Source organism: Coptis chinensis, chromosome 7 (genome assembly GCF_015680905.1).
Source record: "Coptis chinensis isolate HL-2020 chromosome 7, ASM1568090v1, whole genome shotgun sequence".
In the NCBI taxonomy this organism is placed as follows: Eukaryota; Viridiplantae; Streptophyta; class Magnoliopsida; order Ranunculales; family Ranunculaceae; genus Coptis; species Coptis chinensis.
The window spans coordinates 6,597,635-6,612,111 of record NC_141462.1 but is presented as its reverse complement, the minus strand read 5'-3'; the positions used below and the strand labels follow the sequence as shown (position 1 = coordinate 6,612,111).

The following is a 14,477-nucleotide window of genomic DNA, read 5'->3' as shown; positions in this document are numbered from 1 at the left end:
CCCCTGTCCTTGTGAATTACTCATCGTGTACCTTCAAAACAAAACATATAAACTAACAAAATGCTACACAAAGTAATTCACACAAGCACACCTATTATAATACACAAACAAATTCAAACAAGCATACTTTTATCATATTAACTTCTTTATAAAAAAAATATATTATTTTAACAATCTTTATAGATTTTTTTTTTTTCCAATCGATTAAACTCAAGCCCAAAGGATTCTAATAACTGGGCTCTGATACCATTCTGTAACACCCCAAAATCAATAAAGATTACGAGGCGTTAATAAGATTACTTTCAACATTAAAATTTAAATGAACCATCATATATTTTTTTTTCTACAAAAAATCCGGCAGAGTTTCCTTTGTATATTCAACATATCATATACCTAAACCTGTCGTAACCTGAAAAAAATCAAAATAACCTAATATGCATATATCAACCCTTCCAAGTTATATAACTTTACATAGTTTGAAAACCAAAACATATCTATATACAACGCAACCTAAATATATACAACCCCATCAAAACATATACACAACACCTTCCAAAAGATAAAGTATTGACTACACTACAACATATACATACAGGGAAATAAAGAAAAAAATGCATAGATGGGTAACGAACTATACCCTTAATCAAATATTGGGGTTCAAACTTTTTTTTGAGCAAGTTTGGGTATCTATGTCTACCACGTTTTGCAACGTTTGGTTCTGTTTCATTTCCGTCCATTTTTTTTACATGTGACATGCTATTTTTCATTTTCTCTAATTATTTTCCTATGTGGCTATGTAAAACTTGCCACATCGTTGCCACACGGCAGGGGGTGTTCATTCGGGTCGGGTCGGGCGCTCTGTCGGTTTCGGTTTCGGGTAACCCGATTAAAACCCGGTACTTCAAGACCCAAAAAAAAAACAGATCTGAGAAGAAGGTAGCGGCTTAAATAGTTATTCAAGATCTAAACCCCAAATATTTACCAATAAAAACAGATCCAAATCCCAAACACTTAAAAGTTATTTTTTCTTGATTCCTCCTTTCAAACTTATAGTTTAGACTTTGGAATCGGAAAATGAAAATTGAAAACCCAAATCTCTAATCGGAATCGGAAAAGTTTTGAGTTGATGATTTATTGTGGATAGTGATAGCTTTATCTAAACTAATCAACTTTTGTTATCGCCATGTTTTTTCTTTTTTTGATAGTGTATCGCATGTTTTTTCGAAGAGTAATAAATTGAAAGCTAAAGATGGTGGAGCAGTTCAAACAATGAAGACGCCACCTTAAACCGCCATCAGTTCTCTTTCTGCCATTAGAGAAGCTTGAAGGATCGAAATAATGTTTTTTCTTCCCGAAATATTCACTAGGTTGCAATGGCGATATCTGCCGAATAATCGATATATGTCGATTTTGGAGGATTCTATATGTCAGCATACCACAGGGCAACTTTTACATAGCCACATAGGAAAATAATTTGATAAAAATAAAAAAGGTGCGCCACATGTGAAAAAAATGGACGGAAGTGAAACAGAACCAAACGTTGCAAAACGTGGTACACATGGATACCCAAACTTGCTAAAAAAAAAGTTTGAACCCCAATGTTTGATTAAGGGTATAGTTTGTTACCCATCTACGCATTTTTTTCGGGAAATAAAAGGTTAACTATAAACAGCTTCACTCCAAAGCTTCTACTCCTCGTGCTGCTCTACATACTCCACTAAACTCAGATCGACATCTTGACAATTATATCTGAAAAGGGAGATAGGGGGTGAACAAAAGTCCGAGAGGAAGATACAATCGTTATTAATCATCATAAAACATTTCACGATATATATATAATATTCTAGTATAAGCTTAAACATTTAAATAACCAATTTAACCTTCATAGCAATATCTACCACAACCCGAAAGTACATTCCACAAATCAAACCACATTCTAATTAATCTACAGAGATAAATGGATGCGGAAAAATATGTGGGATTTCCGGATTACGTTAAGAATGTTTTCATCTATTAGAAACCCCATAACCGCTAAGAGATGTATTCTGAACCATCCAATATAATTCTTTGTTGCGGACGAATACAAAAGAATTATATATATAAGGAATCGCAACCAACCCTCTTCCAAACATCCCAGAGTATCGATATACAAGTATTTAGAATAAACTATGGCCCGCGACCTATTTAAACCACAAGCCCGCGGCTAATTTAAATGACAAAGCCCGCGGCCAATTTAAATGACAATGGCCCGCGGCCAATTTAAACGACAATGGCCCGCGGCCTATTAAAACGACAAGCCCACGGCTAATTTAAATGACAAAGCCCGCAGCCAATTTAAAAGACAAGCCCGCGGCTAATTTAAATGACAATGGCCCACGGCCTATTTAAACGACAATGGCCCACGACCTATTAAAAGACAAGCCCGCGGCTATTTTAAATTACTTACACCCTTAATCAATACTTACCATTCTTCAATCCTGTAATCATAACTGATAACTCAAAAATATAGCAAGCTACACTATCAACTAACTTCCATCTCTAAAACCAATACCATATATAACCAATCATTCTACAACACAGCCAAACAATCACACGCATCACATCAAAATTATCATACAATATATATTTTTCATAAATGACTAAGAGAAGTAATATCCACCTACCTTCTACTCGCAACCGAAACCCAAGCCTCGGTTAACTCGCAACCACTAGTTCTCTTCCATTCCAAACCACTGAAATAAATATTGGTAACTTATATTAATCATTAAGTCATACTCTAAACTTACAAGAATTCTCTAGTTTCTAACCGTAATACCAAACACTACTACACTCAACATGATTTAAAATTCATCGACGACAATCGAAATACACTCCACTGTTACTGTTCATATCCTCCATTCAATATAATCAACTAACACAATGAAAATTACAACTACTCAGCTTCAAATCGTGTTTCTACAAATACCTAACAAAAACCCATGAAAAATCATGTCTACACTTAAAAACTAAAGAATATAGTATGGTTCTCATAGCATAATGATAGGGTAGTATTTAAATCATAAATTTCTACTCAAAATACGATTATAGATGATAAAAAAAGAAGAAGAAGCAAAGAGGACGAAAAATCAGCAAACTTACCACTTAAAAGCTTTAAATTCGTCACCCAAATCAATACCAAAACCACCCTAATCACTTAGAGCACTCAATTCAATCATTTCTAAACAAAACCCCTCTAAATTTTGTTTGAAAACGCAAGCTTTCTTTGAATATTGAATATGCTTTCTTTTAAAATTAAAAAAACCATGTTTCTGTAAAAGGTTTTATGTTTATCTACTAAAACTCTTAAGCAAATAACATATTTATTATAAAGCCCTCCCTTTATTCCAACTTAAGCAAATAAGCCCTCCTTTCTTTCTACTTAAAAAAAAAAAACCCTTTTTCTATACTAACACTTTATTAAAAAATAATATATATATATATACCTAAAATGCTAACACTCCAAATAAATTAATATTATATTAACAACTAATATCAATAGTAATAAAGATTAATCCACCCATAAACCTTGCATCATTACAAGTAGACTAACCACATATAAACATTTAAAATCTTTTCTTATCCAACTAACACTTTAACTCTATCATAACCTAATCATTCTCAGCTGAAAAGAAATGTAGTTCCGTCATCTCAACCGGCATAGTTTCTTCCCAAGCAAAACTTCCATTATATTAACTCATTTTAATAACTCGTTTTAATATCTAAATACTTGAATTAATACTTACCAATATCCAGTGCTATATAAGGGTAGGACTGCGTCCCTGCACAAAATATTATTAAGTCCTACCCTCCTGCAAAAGAAAGTTAGAACTTGTATATAACATATGTATTCAAAAGTAAACCCAACCACGCTCGCATAATCAAATCAATACAACTAACCCGCAAGGCGTATACCTTAGTTCCTCTCTAGGGCAGTCCAAACAATCTGGTCATTCATGGCATATTCAATGAATACCCATATATAACGCTAACGGGCCATTTATGGCACATTCAATAAATGTCCACCTAACATATGACATCAACAGTCATAAAACTAAATTTCAAAACTTGAGGCGTGGAGAGTTCTAAAAGATGTGGTAAATTTGTTTACGAATTATTGCACTTTATTGCATATATTATTTTAGAGAACGAAGGAATATCTTGATTCATTTATTTTTGGTTACGCGTTATTAATATACCGATGTCTAAGTGTCATAGCGTTGTATAACATAAAAACTGAAATATCACATAGTAGTTAATACACATACACACGTATATATAAAGGTCTTAGCCTAAAGCCAAGCATGCTAATAGCCCTAGACCTATCCTAATAGCCCAAATCATAATCCGAGTTAAAAGGTCTTATTGGGTTAACTTGTCAAAGTCAACCCTAATCAAAAGTCAACTCTGGTCAAAATCAACCCTAGTCAAAGTCAAAGTCGACCTGCCAAGGGTCAACAGCAGTCAACCAATATAAAATGATCTAACCCCAAAAGCCCAAAGCCTAAAGCCCATAGTCTAAACTTAAAATCCAAATTTGAAAATCTAAACTAAAACCCATAAGCCCACCCACGATTGGGCCCAAGCCCAAATCGAGATTTATTGTTCATCTTCCTTCCTCACCAAAACCTCCACCAGCTCTAGCCACCACCGGCCATCACTCAAGATGAGTTATCACTCAAGATGAGTTGGTTCTATCCAACCCACACTAGAAATGGTTCGGCCCAAGCCCAACATCAAAAATGAATTTCGCTGTCATCTTCTTCCTCACTCCACCAGTGCCACCACCACCACAACAGCCACCACCGGCCACCTATAACCAAAAATAACCCAGCGGTTTTCATCCTTTTTCAAACCCCTACACACCTATCCTAACAATTCATGATTCCATCATACTGCAAAAATCCAAAATCGACGCCATTAACAACCTTTGGAGCTTCGACAGCTCCTCTACAACTCCCAAACACCACCGAAAACACCAACTTATCAGTCACCATCTCCAATTCAAACAACAGCCCATATCAACCCGACATACATCAACACCTCAACCCAAAACCCAATAAAAATCGGCTTACCCAAACTCCAACAGTAACAAGCTTATACCAAAACGTATTTAACTAATTAAATTTGATTCAAAAACATATTTTTATTTCATAGGTTTGTTTACACAGTACCCAGACGAAGTCGATCACAGTACTGCAGACTAAGTCGAACAGTATATAGAATAAACAGTATGTAGAATAACACTGAAGAATAATTGAACAGAAAATAATTAGCAGATTAGCAGATATCAGACATTAAAGTTTTTAAACAGACTTAAAAATATTGGTTTAGTGAAAGATGAAAATATCTACTCACAGTTTTAAAACCGAACAACTTCCCGAAAGCGAAACCCTGAAAGACCGACGTCGACTGTCGTGCGAAAAGACTATCTTCCTCGTTCAAAACCTTTTCAGTAAAACTCTCTCTTTTTTTTTTCTAAAACTCTCGCTGTGTTTTTCCCTCAAAAACTCTACGTGAGAAACTCCCCGAAAAACAAGGACAACACTTATCTATTTACCTACGGGCTTTTATCCGTAACTGCTGGATATCCTATATCTATTTTATCTATTATCATTATTATTATTTATTATTATTATTATTTTATTATTATTCTTAGGAAAATAAAAGAATAAAAACACGGGGTGTTATACCTGTCTTCCCTTGGCTAGCTTTTGCAATGCTTTTCTCCAAACCTCCTTTTATTCTAGTACTACTTTTGTAAACCTTCACTTCCTTTAGTTTGTGAGATGTTGGGATTCATAAGTAAAACTTGTGAGACATCAATTGTAGATTGTGAGTTTTCATTGACAGTGTATGAATCGACAACGTAACTGAAATCTTGGTCCCGTCGTTACTCTTATTTATTTTCTTGAGCTCCAATGATAGTGCTTGTAATCTTTTCAACATCAATTGGTAAGTCTCATTTGCTTCAGCCGCTTCATAGACTAATTGATTAGCAACCATTTGAAGTTGGATAGCTATCAGTATCTCAGAACTCTCATGGCCACTTACTAGTCCACCGTCATACTCAGCTCTATATTTGTTAGCCCCTTTCATCCATCTCTTTAGAATAAAGTGATCGGATATCTCTATATCATGACACTGAAAAACCTTTACAAGGTGTCCATAGTTTGCATTCGCAGTTACCTTCTTTTGTGGCTGGGTTGAACTTCACCTTCCACTCACGCTGATCACCTTCTACTCGAGACTTGTAAGTGTAGGTCGTGTAGCCATCATTACCCTTTTCATCATCATCCAAGACATACTCAGCTCGAGTTTTCTCACATTCTTTCTTGAACCTATCATACGCATTCCTCGTATATAGTTTTGATGCACTCTTCAAGAGAAAGACATTACTATCGACGATGCGATCCGAGTGTTCTGTAGTATAATCCTCTCTTTTTTCTCTTTGAATAATTCTACTCAAACACCTATCATTCTTTAACACAAACTCTCTAAGAGTTGTAGTTGAACGGAAAAAATTCTTGTAAAAAGAATTCATGCCTTCGAAACGCCCGATAGTATTAGTGCCAACATAAAAAGTATCAAAGTGATAAACCGGTGCCCATTTTTCTCGAATCTCATATAGTCCTATGAGCCATTCATTCTCCACCAACTCATATGTAGACATCAATTCCTTCCACTTCGTTTTGAAAACACTAGGAATATAAGTTTCTTGAATACACATTTTGATAGCTTTTTTGAAAGATAACCTCTTGAAATAAACATGTGGAAGTTTTTCAGGGAATTTTTTCAAAATGTGTCATAGGCAAAATCTATGTCGTGTATTTAGGAATACCTTCGCAACAGCCGCTGTCATAGCTATGTCTTGATCTGTGATGATTGAAGATGGGGCATGCCCGCACATGGCTGCAAGCCAAGTCTGAAAAACCCACTGAAAAGATTCTTCTGTCTCATCCAATAGAAGTGTACAACCAAACTAGATTGACTACATGTGGTGGTTTACTCTAGTAAATGGCGCAAATGGCATTTCATATACGTTCTTGCAATATGTGGTGTCAAAGAAAAAAACCTCACCAAATTACTGAAACTGCATACGTGAACGACCATCTACCCAGAAAAAATTTATTGCCCATGCTTCGCTATCCATCTGTATTGCATAGAAGAAATTAGGATATTCTGTACTCTTCTTCTTAAAAAAATTTAGCATTGCGGTAGCATCACCTTTGACAGGTTTCTTATACTCCTTCGACGGACCTAAGTGGTTCCAACAATCTCTGTCAAAAAAACCATTTTGTGGTCCGTCAAATATATCAACAACTTTATTCACAGGTATGCCTTCATCACGGAACGAGTCAATCAACATCTTAGCTGCAACAGGCAAATTTTTGTAAATAGGCATGCACATCCTTTTCGCCGGACTAACAAGGTTGTGATTGTGCGCACCAATCAACATACTTCACCACTTTCCATAATCCACTGTCTTGTTTTGTCACTCTCATTGTTGCCGCATTTCACCGTATTCGTGTTTCTCCTCTTGTTTATTACTTCTTTCTCGGACCCCTCATATGTTCTTTTTTTTACTCGTTCTATGTAACTCCCAAAATGCTCACAAGTCATTTGACAAGTACTCACTTCGTCTGAATGTGGAATTCTCTTTTGGGTACTTCAAGTAACGACACTAAATCACAATGCTTTTCTGTAGTCTATATAAAACTATTTCGCACCTTCCAGACTTGTAAAATACATCCCAAAATATGAAATCTTTTCATTTTCAACTATGTCTATGTCGTCTCTAGTTGGAGGGAAGACGAAGCGGCCTCATTTTCATTTTCCTCAGATACTCCAGTATGAAGAAAGACGTCATCAATTGATTCTATATAAAACACAATAGATAATCAGTTGAAAGCTAGCGAAGGGGGGAAAAAATCATCTTTGAGGATTTTCATCTGCCAGTTCAAAACAAGTTGAATATATAAGTTGAAAACCCCTAACATCAAAACAAGTTCGGAATCAACATCAAATAATTTCGAAATATAATTTGGCAATATAAGTAGGGTGCAAACAACTAAGTTCAATATAAGTATGAAAAAATCATTGTTTGCTCACCTGAATAATTTCATGTTGGCGTCGATTCCATCTCTCTTTCTGGTTGGCGGGAAACTGGACAGAGTTTAAAGGTTTGTTTGAGAAGAGAATTAATAAATTGGTTTGCTGGTTTAATGGAGAGAGTTTATTCTTAGTTTTTAGTTAAAGGTTTCAGATGAATCCAATAATATTGATTGTTTGTTCTATTTCTTTTGGTTCAATTTCTTTTTTCGTTTGGGGCGAAATGGAGAACGAATGGTTGGTTCTTTGTTTTGTTTTAAAATGAACCATTAGATCTCCAGATGATCTCACGAGTTGAGTGGTGGAGATTTGGAGTGGGATGGGAGTGGGCGAAAGATGGAGTGGGTGTATCCCTCCCTTTATATATATATATATATATATATATATATATATATATATATATATGGGGTAGGTTCCATTTACAACATTTTTTATACAGTACCCCTACCGGACCTTTCAAGATGTTTTAAAGGCTAATTTTTTATAGATAAGATGTTCTCACCATGGATATTACCTCCACAAAAAATCGGGTCATTTGAACATTTTTAAGTTTGCCAAAAAAGGATTACAAAATCGATAGTTTTAGACCGTTGATAAAAATTCATAGGTTGAGAGCAATTTTTCTCATGGTTACGAGTTTTCAAATGAGTTAAATTTTTGTAGAGATGATTTCCATGGTATGAAGATCATATCTACAAAAAATCAAGACTTAATTCATATTTTCAAGAGGTATTATATAAAATGTTGTATAAAAAGTGTTGTATATACACGACAAGTGCTCTGGAAGGCGCTCTCTCGCTCCCACTTCCAATTCACGAACGAAACTTCAGAATTCCACCTAATATTTCGGTTTTTCAAAAAATCGGAATTCCAAATATAGTGTTGAAATTTTGAAAATTTTGAAATTAACCGAAATTCCGAATACAATAGGGGTCGAAATTTGATGAATTTCGGTTTTTGGATTTGTCGGAATTCCAAAAATTCCGAAATCCCGAACTATGGTTGAGAACTTGAGATACGCTTCACTTGAATTCTCACTTGCACGATAGAATGGTGATATGTACGACTTACGAGATTGGCCCACGAGTCCACGACCCACTTGGCTCAATCAAGTCCTCGTTTTATGTAAACACAATCATTGACCAAAATATCGCCGATATATATCGATATTTTGGTACACCGACATCGATATTTTCGATATATATCCACCGAATATAGAACCCTTTTTTTCCCGATATATATCGGAATTTCCGATATAACGATATATATCAACCGATATATACGATATATCCGATATAAATTGTTGACTTTGATCGATATTGTTGACTTTGACCAAATATTGTTGACTTTGACCGATATATTGTCGATATTTCCGATATAATAGACGATATTTCCGATATAATCGACGATATTTCTGATATATCGACATACAAAACAAAATTTTGACTAGTCACAAAAAAAAATTGATATATCCGATATATATCGGTTTTTGGGTACACCGATATATTCATCGATATCGATATTTTGGGCCTTGAACACAATTAGACCAAGCACAACATATTTGAAGCTTGAACATATTTCATCGAAGAGCCTGAACATATTCGAAACAATTCGTTGCTGCTGAGGTAGGATTGTTTTCATCCAACTAAGAGAAACCGATACTTTGAACGTATCTTTTTGGTGCATATAAAACCCCAAATACTTGGAAGTTGGAACAATAGCATAGGTGATTAATAGCATAGGTGATTTAACTAACTCTTCTCTAAAGCCCGAAAACTTGAAAATTATAATTTCAATAAAGTTTTAATTATCAAAAAAAGAAAATAAAATACGCAGGGAAAACACCTGGGAAGCATGGGCATAACTTTCTACGCTATAATTTTTCGAATACTTCAAAGTTCAAAGTGTTCATCTCAAGCTAAATGCTAGCATGACAAGGAAAGCAAAGGTGCGTGTTTATTTGTTTGGATGTACGTGGATGGCCCATTTGTCAAAAAAAGAGACATTTTAGGTTCATTTTATATTGAATATTGCCTTTATTGTGGAGATGGCTGCAACCAACTGGATAAAATGAGTATGCAAACATACGGTGGAATGATTTACTCCACACTCCTAATCCAACTTAATTGTTGAATTCTTTATTTGGCGGCCAAATACTCGCCTGAAAGAATTCTTTGTGTCACATTTTAATTACGTCTCTCTTGCAATATTAAGAAGGTTGCTTAAAATTTTGCTCAATACTTGACTGAAAAAACGCCAAAACAAAAATTAGTTTCTTAGTCATTGGCGATCAAAATTTGTTTGTACTTTGAATAATATGCAAATCATTCCAAGTATCTATCAATTCAAAAAATGAGCTCTGGTTTTTTGAGAAGGGACAAAGAGAGATCACCTTGTTTTCATTGAGGGCGACTACACTATATCAAGGCCCAAAATATCGATATCGATCAATATATCGGTGTACCCAAAAACCGATATATATCGGATATATCGGATATTTCGGATATATCTATTTTTTTTGGTAACCAGTCCAAACTATTTAAAATATCGGAAATATCGGATATATCGAAATATAATATCGGAAATATCGGATATATATCGGAAATATATTGGAAATATCGGATTTATATTTTAAAATGGTCAAAAAGTCAACCGATATATATCGATTATATCGGAAATATCGATTATATCGGCGATATAAAGTTTCATATCGGAAATTCCGATATATATCGAGGAAAAAAGGGTTCTATATTCGGTGGATATATGTCGGAAATATCGATATCGGTGTACCAAAATACCGATATATATCGGCGATATATCGGATATATCGGCGATATTTTGGTCCATGCACTATATGGCCCAACACAAAAAAAACATCTCAACATGGCCCAGTACAAAAAAAACATCTGAAATCGGCTGTGATTGGACTGGTGGAGAGAGAGAAAAGAGGAGAAAGAAAGAGAATTTGACTCGTTATTTTATTTCACCAACCATTAGAATGTTTTTTTTTGTACTGGCCATGTGTGTCAGTTCTATCTTTTCTTTTTTGAGTCCGGTTCCTCTATAACCGGGTACATAGATGAATCTCTGTAACCATATTATTGCACCGTTGGATCTGTGCCGAGATACATAACACACAGATGTCGAGGTCGAGGTCTGAATTTCGAAGCAAATGTGTATATTTCGAGACGATCCAACGGTGCAATAACACGGTTACAAAGATTTATCTCTGTACCCGGTTATAGAGGAACCGAACTCTTCTCTTTTTAGAACGGAGACGAGAGGAACAAAAGTGTCATAATTGCAATTATTAGTATCTACAAAATATTGATAAAAGTGTTTTCAGGACCACATAACCAAAGGGTGATCTTGGACACACCCATCGAAATACTCCCATACCCCATAACTAACATAAATTTTTGTCATACTCCAATAACTGACTAAATCCAATAATATCTCCCATATATTTTTAGGGTATTTTATATGAGCATGTCTTCAGTGCGTGAGATGTATGGTGCGCAGGCAATGTGGGCCTTTGGATCAGTACTTTTGCCATGCAATACACAGGCACCCCTTAGTATGAGTGGCCCAGATTTGACAGCATACCATACGACCTGCACACCATAGATTTAGCCATTTTATATAAGGGTAGAAAAATTAAAAGAAAAGAAAAACAAAATAACGACACGTCTATTCTGTACCCATGTTTTTTTTTTTTTAGGGAAAGTTTCTTTTCACATTCTTCTTTGCTATATCTTCTACCCAATGGAAAAAAAAAAAAACCTCCTTTTGAGCCTTGCAAAAAGGAATTGAGTCTGTTGTATGAATTAGGTGTAGTCATTTTGGTGAATGATGAATGGTTGTTTGAAGGTGGGTTTCTGTTATTTTTCCCTTTAATTGTCTTCGCTTACAATAATTTATCAGATTCTCACGATTTTCAGCATTTTATGTTTCAATTTGTATGATGAACCATAGGCCCATACTTCTTCTGCCTCCAACTGACGTTCAAGTCATTGAGTGTAAGCAATCTGAAGCTAAGCGGGACTTCTATGAGGCCCTCTTCAAGAGATCCAAGGTGAGTGCCCAATTTACATTGTTTAATTCCAGTTTTAGATTTCTTTGCTGTTTGCAGCCAGTCATATGTGTCCAGCTTGTTAAAGTTAAGCTTACTAACCATTTGACACGGAACAGGTTCAATCTGATCAGAAGAATAGGGAGTATGTTTTGAAGGAGTTCAGTGATAGCAAAGAGAAGATGGTAATGCTCCTATCTCTGTTTTAGCATTTTTTTTTTCTCATAAAGAATTTTTTGATAGATATTCAATATTTTATTTAAAATTTATTGTTTCAGGTCTTATTGATGTCACTGAATGCGGGTGGTGTCGGCTTGAATTTGACTGCAGCCTCTAATATCTTTCTAATGGTAAACTGTAAAATATGCATTCAGTCTTCCCATTTTATTTTGCATCTATAATCGTCATTAGAATTTTTACCTTTTTTTTTTCAATTTTATTTTAATTTTCCATGTTTATCTAGGTTTCTAAATCCTTTTCCTGAAATAGAATCCATGGTGGAATCCTGCTGTAGAGGAACAAGCCATTATGCGAATCCATCGTATTGGACAGAAGCGAGTTGTTCGTGTTAGAAGATTCATTTTCAAGGTAACATTTATGGTTCTCAATATCTTACATTTCTACGTCTCTGTGTTAGTCATGCAAGTAAATTACACACGGAATACTAGTCATGTTCCCTACCTCCCAAAAGTCATGTTTTATTTTTTGAGGCAAAATCTAATAGATATCATGCATACTCATGGGATGCAGGACACGGTGGAAGAGCGCATGCAAGAAGTTCAGGCAAGGAAAGAGAGAATGATAGCAAGAGCTCTAACTAACGGAGAAGTTCGGTCAGTTAGGATTGAAGAGCTAAAAATGCTCTTTAGATGATTGTTCAATAATTATAGCTTTTTGCCTTTTTGAGAGAATTAGTGTGTGTTTGTTAAATTTTAACTCATGGAAAGGAAAGGAAATAAAATGGGTGGTCCACTATGGAATGGAATGGAATGGAATGGAAAGGAAATAATTTTAAATGGTATGTGTTTGGTAATGGGGGAAAGGAAAGAAAAACTAGGGAAAGGAATAATCATGTTTGTTTGCAAAAAGCTATGGAAAAGGAATAATTGTATTGTTGAGGTGGAGTGTATTAGTAGTAAGTTCCTATTTATCTATTTCCTTTCCTTTCCTTTCCACAAAAATTTCAGGGGTTAATTTAAAGACACAAAACCTTTTCCATTTGTTTCCATATGGAAAAGCCCATTTCCTTTCCATGGGTAAACAAACGCCTTAAAAACTATGGAAAAGGTGGGCCACTCTTATTTTCCTTTCCTTTCCATAGTGTTTCCTTTCCTTTCCATCATAACAAACACACCCTTAGAAATGAAACAGCTACAACAAGAAATAGTTTCTTAAAGTATATATGGTCTTTGGAGTGGAGTAGAGGACAATCCTTTTGTAAATTTTGTGTTATCTAATGCTCATTTTTGTGATTTCGAGTGTTGGCTTCATTTTTCTTTTTCTTTTTTTGGATAATTACTAGTTCAGTATTGTCTTCTATATATTACTCTCAAACATGGCTCAATTTGCTAGACTAGAACATCGTTGGTAGAGTCACTCCTGCAGTCCTGCCTTTAAGCCAAAATGATCCTGAGATAACTGACATGGTATCATCCACTGAAGCTTGAAGTCGCCACCGATTCCCCTGAACGCATCGGGGTTGGATTCTATTACATAGCATAATTTTAGGACCTTGACAAGTAAACATTTGATCCTGACAAAGAGAGCGGCCATGTTCACAAAAAGCAATAAGTTAGATTGTAACAAAACTCATATCTTTTTTTTTTTTTTTTTTTTTTTTTCGATAAACCACTTCTTTCCATATATTTAAAATCTCATAAGAGGAGTTCTGCACTCAAAACCCAATTTGGAGGAGGTCCAATTCTCGCATATGGGTCGCCCACTTGGCGAGTTCATGGGCATCTCCATTGGTGTTACGGCTTATCCAAAAGAACTCGGAATTGGACTCATTATTTATATTACAGACTTGAAATAAATCTAAAATTTTCTTCACATGTTCATCTACTTGCCAACCTAAGCTTTTCTCATTCCCTGCAAGTTAGATTGTAACAAAACTCATATCACTAACCACATATCCTATCCTAAATGACTCGGGTATCAATTCACAGCTCCATGCAAGAAAACAGCAAGGAATGAATGTGTATTCGTAACCTTGTAGGTACCAATCAAGCGGCTAAGAAGCAAATGACTATTGTAT

The 14,477-nt window shown here is 35.1% G+C and overlaps 1 protein-coding gene and 3 long non-coding RNA genes across 4 annotated transcripts; 1 reads left to right on the top strand and 3 right to left on the bottom strand.

The window, feature by feature from the left end:
* LOC147485615 (uncharacterized) lies at positions 1 to 3,272 on the bottom strand. Its single transcript, XR_015203190.1, has 3 exons — positions 3,139 to 3,272; positions 2,664 to 2,732; positions 1 to 31 (listed from the first exon to the last, which is right to left on the bottom strand). It is a non-coding gene; the product is annotated as an uncharacterized LOC147485615 (long non-coding RNA).
* A 2,563-nt stretch (positions 3,273 to 5,835) lies between these two features.
* LOC147485614 (protein FAR1-RELATED SEQUENCE 5-like) lies at positions 5,836 to 7,447 on the bottom strand. The gene is made up of 4 exons (XM_086573562.1): positions 7,138 to 7,447; positions 6,878 to 6,987; positions 6,226 to 6,721; positions 5,836 to 6,167 (listed from the first exon to the last, which is right to left on the bottom strand). Exons 1-4 carry the CDS (start codon positions 7,445 to 7,447, stop codon positions 5,836 to 5,838), a joined length of 1,248 nt encoding a protein of 415 aa, XP_086429688.1.
* Positions 7,448 to 7,696: 249 nt separating this feature from the next.
* Positions 7,697 to 8,659, bottom strand: LOC147485613 (uncharacterized). The gene is made up of 2 exons (XR_015202934.1): positions 8,149 to 8,659; positions 7,697 to 7,915 (listed from the first exon to the last, which is right to left on the bottom strand). It is a non-coding gene; the product is annotated as an uncharacterized LOC147485613 (long non-coding RNA).
* Positions 8,660 to 11,876: 3,217 nt separating this feature from the next.
* LOC147485612 (uncharacterized) lies at positions 11,877 to 13,107 on the top strand. Its single transcript, XR_015202182.1, has 6 exons — positions 11,877 to 12,018; positions 12,124 to 12,223; positions 12,340 to 12,405; positions 12,499 to 12,570; positions 12,710 to 12,808; positions 12,971 to 13,107. It is a non-coding gene; the product is annotated as an uncharacterized LOC147485612 (long non-coding RNA).
* Positions 13,108 to 14,477: the final 1,370 nt, after the last annotated feature.